This window comes from Heptranchias perlo, chromosome 22 (genome assembly GCF_035084215.1).
Source record: "Heptranchias perlo isolate sHepPer1 chromosome 22, sHepPer1.hap1, whole genome shotgun sequence".
NCBI lineage: Eukaryota > Metazoa > Chordata > Chondrichthyes > Hexanchiformes > Hexanchidae > Heptranchias > Heptranchias perlo.
In genome coordinates this window covers 35,100,860-35,112,292 of record NC_090346.1, presented here as the reverse complement: position 1 = coordinate 35,112,292, position 11,433 = coordinate 35,100,860, and the positions used below count along the sequence as shown (strand labels likewise).

At 42.0% G+C, this 11,433-nt stretch overlaps 1 protein-coding gene across 1 annotated transcript; it reads left to right on the top strand.

The window, feature by feature from the left end:
• Window positions 1-1,812: 1,812 nt before the first annotated feature.
• On the top strand, window positions 1,813-11,129 carry si:dkeyp-72e1.6 (transmembrane protein 238-like). The gene is made up of 2 exons (XM_068003729.1): window positions 1,813-2,393; window positions 10,342-11,129. Exon 1 carries the CDS (start codon window positions 1,898-1,900, stop codon window positions 2,387-2,389), a length of 492 nt encoding a protein of 163 aa, XP_067859830.1. The 5' UTR covers window positions 1,813-1,897; the 3' UTR covers window positions 2,390-2,393; window positions 10,342-11,129.
• The last annotated feature ends 304 nt before the right edge of the window (window positions 11,130-11,433 follow it).

Genomic DNA, 11,433 nt, shown 5'->3' with positions numbered 1-11,433 from the left:
AACAACACGAAATTTCCTCTCATGTGTCTCTATTTTCCTCCTATGTCAGTCTCCAGTCCCGCTGAACCCCAGACCCTAATTTTCCTGTATCCCAGTCTCTATTTTCCCGATACAGCAGTCTGTAGTTCTTCACTATTTTAATCTCTAATATAAGGAAAGTAAAGATTAGAATACAGGAGAATTAGGATGTTTAGGATGAGAATTGAAACTATGTTTTATCATATTACCTCAATCTCTTTGTGTGATTACTAACTTGTAATCACTCTCGTGTGTCCATTTCTCTCACAGCATGTAATGCTATTTTATTCACAATGTTTGGTTAATAGAATATATTGTTTTAACTTTTTGACTTCTTTGACATGAAAAATAATAAGTTTCACATTTTAATATAATATTGCATGTTTAACCAATATAAAAATTAAAGGATACATTCTGTTACAATTAAAATGTGCTGTAAAGCAAGAAAATTAGTATCAAAAGAATTACCATTTGGTACAATGGTAACAAAAATCTAGAGCAGGGTTTATCCTGAGATATTTCAGAATAAACCCTTCGTAAAATGACAACACAAAACGTTACTTTAATATACAAACTGACTGACAATACAACTTTTAATGAACATTGGTTACATGTTATTGTGTTTAAAGATATTAAACCTTCACTTTTAATACAATGAATCTGTAATCCTTTAATGAGCATAGCATTTCATTTAACAAAATATCTGCCTGCACAATCAGTATTGCACGATATAATAAAAAGGAAAAATGGAATATAAAACTTGGTCGAACACACTGAATGGAACATGCTGATAGATGAGGACAATAATATGTAGGACACTGTAATGGGAAAGTGTTGAATATCTAGCTGTATTCCGCCGGTGACACTGAGCTTATAATTCCAGTAATCAATGTCAGGGAAATCTAAATAGCATTACATGCTTGTGCCAGATCTATGTGGACCAGGAGTATATAAACTTCTGTAAGTAAATTGCGATTTATTTTATTTACAAAAGGATTTTCCCCTTTTATTTTTAACAGTTGACAACGTGCACAAAGTTGAGTTGATCTCGTTATCAGAGATGACACTAAAATGACTTAATTGCACATTGGGATCCAAATATTGATTAAATGTTAATATTAATAAAGAACTCCCCAACGGCAGCTTACATTTATATATTGCTCCTCGTATAAAGGAAGCTCTCAGGGTCAGCTGTCTGCTAGCATTATAAAAGTGCAAAATTAAAATTAAAATAAGCTGTCAGCTGGACCCTGCAGGCGTTTTACCTGACTTGCCTTATTCGACAGTAGAGTTATATTACACATCTTACATTGATTGAAAGCAGTCAGCTATTTCACATCAACGGAAAATTGGAAGGGCAGGCCGTAACATTTTGCTTAGACGAACAGCAAATTCCTAACTTCCATAAATTAAGAAACAAATAGATTTAGATGTTCTTTCAAGTAAATCGAGTGAAAATCGGGAGATGTGTGGAAGACAAAAAGTCTCTTGCTCAGTGGAAAGGCTGCAGACAACCTTGAATCAATCTGCGATGGGAATCATTGAATTTCCAAAGCTTTGGTTTGATGAAACAATTACATAAGCAGTTCGGTTTGCAAAACAACATAAATTGTTATTGAGTTGGTCTGTATTCCGACAAACGGTAACCAGCAAACATGTACATTGCATGTTCTCTAAAACACAAACTTGTTTTTAATTGAGCCATGTTTTATTGGCGAGAGAGGTCCCAACCCCGCCCACAGGTGACGTGCAGGGCACGACACCCAGGTGTTGCGCCCAGGTGAATGGGTGGGTGTGTTGGCTTTGACCTTTTACCCCATCGATACCTGTAACGGCTTCAAGGGAAACGACAGGGGTTGGGTCGGACGCTGCCGCCGCTATGGCGTTCCGGCAAGCTGGCTTGGGACGCTGTGCCTGCGCCTTCTGGCTGGCGGTCGCTTTCGACGCTGTGGGGCTGACGGTGCTGCTGATCGGGGTCTTCGTCAATGTCTTCTTCTACGATTTCCTGATCTACGCCGGGTCGATCGTGATCTTCATGAGCCTGGTCTGGTGGATCTTCTGGTACACGGGCAACATCGAGGTGCCCCACGACGAGCTGCAGGACGACGTCGGTCTCAAGAAGGATACCAGGTTCTCGGGATTCTTCAGGAGGTTCTCCAGCAGACTCTCACAAAGTTTGAGGAGCAGGTCGTGGAGATCGGCCGCCAATCCCAGACGTGTTGTGGGCAGCCTGGCAGGCATAAACGAAAGCTCATTTCCTTTTCCCACATCAACTGATGCACAACTGAAGACACTCTCTGCTTCTGTGAGTGCCGACGTTCATTTCAGCCCTCCGGAAGCATCGACAGGCACGGAAAATTCAGCCATTTAGCCGGGTAACACATTTGATTTATCCACATTAACTAAATAAAGGAATGTGGTTTTTTTTTGCCTTTTAAGTATAGTGGAGAGGGTGTTTACTTTGCAAGGAGCGTTTACCTTATAGCTAATAATTAACCATTGCTGCCATTGGGAAATCGATTTCTGAGAGCTGGGAGCTATTTAATGTGTGGTGTATAAATGGGTGGGGACTTTCACGCAGATGTCTGCAATCCCAAATTCATTTATGGAATCCACTCCACAGGTAGGAAGAGCCCTTGCAGGTTTCCTTCTAATATTGTAAAGATATCAGCAAGGCATGTTTTGCTGCGAAAGTTTCATATATTTAGGGCACAGATACAGGTAAGGGCTGAACAACATCACCTCGCCTTGTGTGTGTCACTACAGTTTGTTCATGACATCATAAAGGAGCCTGTCTGCCTTCAGTCAGTGTTTCAAGTAATTCAAGTGTACATCAGTGTTGTCCAATATAAATCACTGACTAGCCACAGGCGTGGGATAACATTTTAGCCACATGCATTAATTTTAGTAGAAAATACCTTATATACACTCACACATTACAAGTAAATGTACTTCATCTATGTACATTGACTTAACTAATATCTATCACCATTCAGTAACCAAGGATGTAGAGCACTCACAACGATCAAAAAACATTGCACCCTCCGCTTTTCTTCTTACCATTTTACCAGCAAATGCACAAAAAGATTAAAGTACACATGCAAACACCGTGCGAATATAAGGTCACATGCCCAATAGGGGCGCTGCCCGGGAGAACCTCGCGCTTTAAGTTTCCCGCTGCAGCAGCGCCTTCCCCCCTCACTTGTGACATCTCTGGCTGCCGCTCAGAGAAGCCTCTGGCTTGGTGACATCACCCCCAGCGCGGCATAAAGCCATGACCGGCTTGGGAGTGACTGGGAATAGGACCGTCCGGTGGGGGGAAGAGAGATGGGAGTTGAGTCTTGGTGGGGTACATGCAGGTACAGCAAGCAATTAGGAAGGCAAATGGCATGTTGGCCTTTATTGCAAGGGGGTTGGAGAACAAGAGTAAGGTAGTCTCACTACTGTTGAACAGGGCATTGGTGAGACCACACCTGGAGTACTGCGTACAGTTTTGGTCTCCTTATTTAAGGAAGGATATACTTGCTTTAGAGGCAGTGCAACAAAGGTTCACTAGATTAATTCCCGGGATGAGAGGGTTGTCTTATGAAAAGGGGTTGAGTAGAATGGGCCTATACTCTCTGGAGTTTAGAAGAATGAGAGGTGATCTCATTGAAACATATAAGATTCTGAGGGGGCTTGACAGGGTAAATGCTGAGAGATTGTTTCCCCTGGCTAGAGAGTCTAGAACTAGGGAACATGATCGCAGGATATGGGGTCGGCCATTCAAGGCTGAGATGTGGAGGAATTTCTTCATGCAGAGGATTGTGAATCTTTGGAATTCTTTACCCCAGAGGGTTGTGGATGCTGAGTCATTGAATATATTCAAGGCTGAGATGGATAGATTTTTCGACTCTAGGGGAATCAAGGGATATGGGGATCGGGCGGGAAATTGGAGTTGAGGTCAAAGATTAGCCGTGATCTTGTTGACTGGCGGAGCAGGCTTGAGGGATCATGTGGCTTACTCCTGCTCTTATGTTCTTATGAGTCGAGTCATAGAAAACATAAACATAGAAAATAGGAGCAAGAGTAGGCCATTCGGCCCTTCGGGCCTGCTCCGCCATTCAAAATGATCATGGCTGATCGTCTAACTCAGTACCCTGTTCCTCCTTTTTCCCCATATCCCTTGATCCCTTTAGCATTAAGAAATATATCTATCTCCTTCTTGAATACATTTAATGACTTGGCCTCCACTGCCTTCTGTGGTAAAGAATTCCACAGGTTCACTACCCTCTGAGTGAAGAAATTTCTCCTCATCTTGGTTCTAAATGGCATACCCCGTATCCTGAGACTGTGACCCCTGGTTCTGGACTCCCCAGCCGTCAGGAACATCCTCCCTGCAAAGGACAGGAGTCTTGTCGGGGGAAGAGAGATGGAGTAGGGAGAGGTACGGGGCTAGGGTGAACAAGGACTAGGGGGCATGGGATTGGCGCTTGGGGCAGGGGGAAGAGAGTGGCAGTAGACTGCGACTCCGAGGAGTGAGAGGCAGGGGACTGGAGATCAGGGGATGGGGGCATGAGGTCCGGATGGGGGAGGGGGAGTGTGAGACTGTGGGCTGGGCGATTGGGGCTCAGGTGGAGGGGAGGGGGATTGGGGCTTATGCAGGGGGAGGTGAGAGCCGGACTGAGGAATGGGGTGGGCGTGGTGCCTAGCATTTTCTGTAGAGCCGGCAGCAGCAGAAACAACCTGGTGAGTGGCAGCAGCACCAAGAGAGGATCAGCCAGTAAAGGGGTGAGTGAAACCTGTGGACTGCACTGTGCGTAAATAATGAAAGATTGTTTCCACTGGTGGGTGAATAGGGAACAAGGTAAGGAGGACTGAGGATTCTCACTGGAAGAACCAAGGGGGAAGGGAGAAGGAAAGTTTTTGAACTGAGTGTTATGGGACCATGGGATGCATCACCACAAGCAGCTATTGAAATAGAGACTAGAACATCATTTAAAAGTGATTGGGATAAATATTTATAAAGGAGGAATATACAAGGATCCAAGGGGAATGGGGTTACAGGAGAGAGCGTCAGTACCTGCACAGACACCAAGGGGCCAAATGGCCTCCTGTGCTGTAATTTCTATCATTTTATGAAAACTCTCCTTTATTGAGTCCAAGCCCAGGGAGTGGTTTAGAAATGTTGGTGCTGAGATGAGCTTAGGACGATGTGCCCTTGAGAAGTGCCCCAAGCACAGAGCTCGATGCCTTTTGTGCGCTCTCTCGGTTTGCTTCAAGTTGGACTGTATCGGCCGGTTTTGATGTGTGAAGTCCAAGTACAGATCAGCTCTGGCTGAGGCTCAAAGTTCAGAATTGTCACCTTCACACAGAACCTGAGTCCAAAGCAGAGTCCAAGGAGATAGGGAGGGAGATGGGGACTGTTAAAATGGCATCAACTGGGGAGCGTGACCGCACCTTGTGCAGTGCAGAGGGATCCTGGTTGTAGTTACAGGGTGAATATCAGCGGGTTATAGGATTACTACTAGTTACAGATAGGATATCAAAATGTTACAACTATTACAACCAGTTACATATAGACTATCAGTGAATTATTGTATTATTGTTGGCTATGAGGGAAATCCAAGTGTTACCAGTATTACTATTAGTTATCAGTGCAATTTCAGTAAGTTACTATTAGGTATTGGTGGAATCAAAGTTCCACCCATCTCTGGTTTCCCCTCTGTGAATGCCTCCCCCACCTTCGGTATCCCCTCTTCCCCGCCCTCGGTATCCGTTCTCCCCCTACTCACAGGTGGCCACCTGGTTCTTGGAACTTCTCGCACAACAACTGTTGGCGCAAAACCACAAGCAAAGATACTCATCTACAAGCATCCCAAGTTTTATAAGGTAAATGCAATATAGACATCATGTGATCAGATGTCATGTGACCAGGCATCACGTGGTTAAATTGTTATGTGATCAAACCTCCAGGAATGGCACCAACCAGAGTTGGCAATCCTAATGTCCAACAATTATATCTATTACTCATTTTTTATTTATAAATCAGAAATGCAATTAGCCACATCTGGATTCCCAATTACTTGTGGAAATTGGGTAATATATTGGACAACACTGGTGCAGATTTTTACCTGTGGTACAAAGAGAATACTGTGCATAATCAGTAATAATTTATAGTATTTTAGCAAGTTTATTTTACTCCTAAGAACAGGTTTTTACTCCACACATGTCCTCAGCCATGCTGACCTTTGACTCTCTACTGAATTCAAATTCTTGCGTTTAATTGTAACAATATATAAAATATGCAGTGTATTATTAACGTACTGACATTTTATCTACTTTGATAAAATAGTGCAATAAAATCAATTTAGAAATATATTGCATTTTAAGTGAAATAAAAGGAGTTTTTGATCTAGTAATATTATTATTAATGTGGTTAGTTATATAGGTACCGATAAAGTGTCTGTTCAGACAGGATTGGTGTGCCCTATTTTCTTGAGCACAAAGATAATTGTTACACTATAACATTGCAAGGGAATGTCACAGTGGGGTGAACAAAAATTCAGAAAGCTTCTGGCGTGCCTTCAAAGGCACCTCAGCCCATCAGCAGCCTTTTCCAAGGTTGATGGAGCAGGAGATTAAGAAATAACAGGCCAAGATTAAAGAATAGGGAGCTCAAGGTGCAGGCATAAATCTGCAGACAAGTGATGGTGCAGCCCAGCACATGTCCCCTATTTGATGGCTGCTGGCGAGGTGGTGCTGCATGAGCTAGTTGCAAGTTGCGAGGGTTGCCCTCTGTGCCACTCTACAGCACCAACCCATAGATTAGCACTGCAACATGCAGAAGGTGCATCAAAGTTTCAGGCCAGAACTGACTGTTACTCCCTTGTGCATGTGCAAGCTCGCTGCTGCATGGTAGCTCCAGGTGTCCTTACACCAAATGGTACAGCTCAGCATCTGCTCTTCTGCTAACCCAGACTCTGAGACGATTGTGCCTTTCTCAATCAGTCTACCATGGCCTGCAGAAATTGTTGACGGCATCTTGGCTGGTATAACGAAATAGGCAATGCTGGCTTCTGATCACTCTGCCATGCCTTCTTTCATGCAGTACCATGTAAGCATGACATACTGTGATTGGGTTGCTTCGGAGGAACTTTCCAGCAGAATGGTTAGTCAGGCATTCATAGCTCACAGTGATTCCATCAGCAGTCTTTGGGAAGAGGAGCCACAACCAGCACAACATCTGCCAAAGTAAGGTATGTTACCTCTCACTGCAGATGTGGGAGTGTGGGTGCCAGCAAAAGAGCACAGAACATTTCTTGGGTAGCTATACTCTCTGACATCGCTCTGCAACTCCTCTCCCTCCTCAGCTCGAAGGATCAAAATCTAACATGGGAGACAGAGTGACTGAGCACTTGGACAAGTATGAGTTGTTCAAAGAGAGTCAGTATGGATATGTGAATGTTTTAGGTCATGTCTGACTAATCTCGTTGAATTTTTTGAGGGGGTCACTAGTGGATAGGGGAATGTCTATGGACATTGTCCATTTGGACTTCCAGAAGACATTTGACAAGGTTCTGCACAAGAGCTTATTAGCAAAAATGAAAGTGCATGGAATTCGAGTTACCCTTGTGACATGGGTTGGTAATTATTTGGAGGCAGGAGCCAGAAAGTAGGGATAAAGGGAAAGTTCTCTGATTGGCAGGATGTGACAGGTAGTGTTCTCCAGGGATCTATACTGGGGTCTCAGCTTTTCACCATATATATTAATGACTTGGATGAAGGAACAGAGAGTTGTATATCCAAGTTTGCAGATGACACTAGGTTAGGAGGCACAGTAAGTTGTGTGGATGGGAGCAGGAAATTACAAAGGGACATAGACAGACTAAGTGCATGTGAAAAACAATGACAGGTGGAGTTCAATGTGGGGAAGTGTGAGGTCATCCACTTTAGAGACAAGAAAGACAAATTGAAATATTTTCTTAATGGTGAATGACTAAGAGCTGTGGAGGAGCAAAGAGATTTAAGTGTGCATGTACATGATCACTAAAAGCTAGTGCACAGGTACAAAGAGTAATCAAAAAGTCCAGTGGAATGTCAGCCTTTATCTCACAGGGTTGGAATAAAAAAGTGAGGAAGTGAGGTTTCAGTCATATAGATCCTTGGCCAGACTCCATCTGGAGTACTGCATTCAGTTTTTGGGCACTGAACCTCAGGAAAGTTTTTTTGCCTAGCATAAAATTACTAGAATGATACCAGGGCTTAAAGGTTAAATTATGAGGACAGGTTGCATAAACTTGGTTTTTGTATTCCCTTGAATTTAGAAGGTTGAGGGGTGATCGAATCGAAGTCTTTAAAATAATAGAAGGATTCGATTGGTTAGATACAGGCAAACTAAAATTAGAGCTAGGCCATTCAGGAGTGAAATCAGGAAGTGCTTTTTAACCCAACGGGTGGTGGAAATCTGGAACTTTCTCTCCCAAAAGGCTGTGGATGCTGGGTCAGCTGAAATTTTCAAAACTGAGATCAATAGATTTTTGTTAGGTAAGGATATCAAGGGATATGGATCAAAGGCGGGTGAATGTAGTTGAGGTACAGATCAGCCATGAAAGGTGGAAAAGGCTCGAGGGGCTGAATGGCCTACTCCTGTTCCTATGTTACTATGATCTTTATTGGCCTAACAAATAATAAAGGGAGTTTGGTGTAAAATAAAAAAAACACTGTCACAATGAAAGTTTAAGTGCCAGCAGCAAATAAAAAAACTTTTTTAAAAGTACGAAAGGACCTTTGGAAAGCCCAAACCACATGTAACTGTAAAATCTGCAGACTTTAAGAACCTCATACCTGCAGGTCCAGCCACGGCCTCCTTCCCACCAGATTTCATGGGCGTGCTGGGGACTCAGCATCTGCACACCTGTGACCCGGAAAATGACACAATGCCCTTCCCCACCCTCTTCTACATTTACAAAAGGAGATCCCACCTGTTTCAGATGGAGCTCAGTCTGCCAGAAATTAAACCTCCCAGAAAACTAGGTGGCTCCAGAAACAGGGACAAAGTGAGCAGGACCAAACCCCGCTCGATTTCCCAACCTCTACTGCCCTATTTGCTTCACATACAATGAATTACTTTTGAAGTGGTGAGTTATTAGGCAGTCAAATGCAGCTGCAATGAGTAGATTGATCAGTTAATCTGTTTTTGGCACTGGAAGAAATCCCTACTCTTATCTGGAAATGCCATGGGACGCATAACATCCACCTGTTCAAGATGTTAAATTAATGTCCCATCCCCTACAATGCAGCACTCCCCGTGCACTGCATTGGAGTGTCAACCTAGATTATGATCTCAAAATCCTTATGTGAGGCTCATATCCACAAACTTCTCACCCAGACGTGACAATGCTACCAACTGGGCTACTTTGGTACGGGAACTTTTAAGAGGTGAAGGCAAGGAGGGAGATAACAAGTCATAGATGGGTGGCAGCAATACATTCAAGGACCTTAGAGAAAAAGTGTAGATTGGAGATAGGGTAGTACAGAAAATCGTGTGGGACATAATTCATATTATACTTCATCATGCATTCTGTTTACACCACAATTGGTATTTAAAATTGAAATGATAAAAATTTGATGTAAGATTTTGAGGTCAATTTTCCTGATCCTGCACATTGGATCACATGGACACAGCGAATACAGGAAAATTGTATGGGAAGGAGTTCACACCCCTAATGGAGGCTGCTTAATTTTCTGTTCATTAATTTAAATGGATAGAAACTCGGGGTGGGGGGTGCCCCTATGGGCGTGTGCTCCTGCCTGCTTGATTTTCTTGTATTCGCTGTGCCCAAGCGATCCAATAGCCCTCAGGGACATCACAATTGAGCTGTTCTTGTCCTCAACAAACATCCACACACGTGCAGCTTAAGCAGTGGTCACTGGACAGTGGTCAGGAGTAGAAGTCCTGGGTTGGGTTTTTTCCCCTTTAGTCCAGAGGTACCAATTGCAGTGTCCCTGTTGCCAATTTGATGAGATGAGAGCACAGACTGGGGCTCAAACCTGGAACTTGCCAGGTCTGTACAACTGTTCTGCACTGCACAGTAAACTGAACCATCAAGGGAGCTCAAGATTTAATCTTAAATGGGAACTAAATCGATCTGTGGATTGGGAAATGATTCCATTGATTACACTTTGATTTGTATTCACAATGAACTGTTCCCAATTGTGAAGGCACCATTAGTTGCTGGCATGTTAGGTACTATACTGAGTAATACAGTGAACAGATCTGTGTTTGTTTGATATAGGAATCTGTAATTGCATTGTAACTGATTCTAATTTATATTTTTACAGAATCCATTACTAGCATCAACGGGATCACTGCCCAAGTCTGAATGCTGAGTGTCAGGATTACATTTATTTAATATTACCATATAATTTTTAATAAAGAAGAATGTAACTTTTCGGGTAATATTCATTGCATTACCTGCTATTGTTGCTGTTTCTTTTCAGAAGAATGGGGCCTGCTGATCAATTAGTGTGTATATGTTCTTAATTTGCACATGAATTATTCCACTGGTCTGGATTGATTGTTTTAATTGCTGCTTTAACAATTATGTTGCACTTAATTGTATTTATTGGTTGGCTCTGGTGAATTAGATAAAACTAATTTTGTACATTAAAATGTAATAAATATTTTTGTAACTATGGTGTTGCAAATAATCACATTTTCAACCATGTCATCTAATGGGATTTGGCAAATGGAAGTATTATGGTTTAAACTTATCAGAATTTAGGACTTTTAAAATATCGTGACTGTTCATTTATTTTCATAAATACTATAATCAGAAACTAATGCTTCTATGATTGCTGAACTGTCAGTTTAAAAAAATACATGAAAACACTACTAAATAAATTAAAAATAGACAGTGGAAGAGTACACTGCTCTCTCATCCATTCTATCATTTACTAAGTGTAAAACAATTATTGAAATTGTGGTTTCTATTTAATTGGGGTTGGGCTATACAACGAGAGAAAGTTGTCCTCACATATGTAATTGTAGTCCTTAAATTGGATTTCTGTTGACTGAATTATTGTATTCCCTTTGTGAATTTGTTTATACACTGCAGTTAACTTTTTACTTCATGCTCTTAACTTTTAAGGATATAAGTTAAACGTCTTGTAGAATTATAAATATTAATATCAATGCTGGAGTGTGTCCATCATATAAAACAAGTGATGCAACTGAAATTGCCTATGCTAACTTTGCACTAGTTGACAGCAGCTTTATATATGGTCTGTTCAGCTTCCACTGATTTCTCCATCCATGACAAATGTTCAGTCACATAAATATGATAAAGGCCTGTTTTTATCCAAGCCATTAATCACATAGAACTGTCTTAACTTGCAGAATCAACCAGCTCCAGTATGTTAAACATTAACATC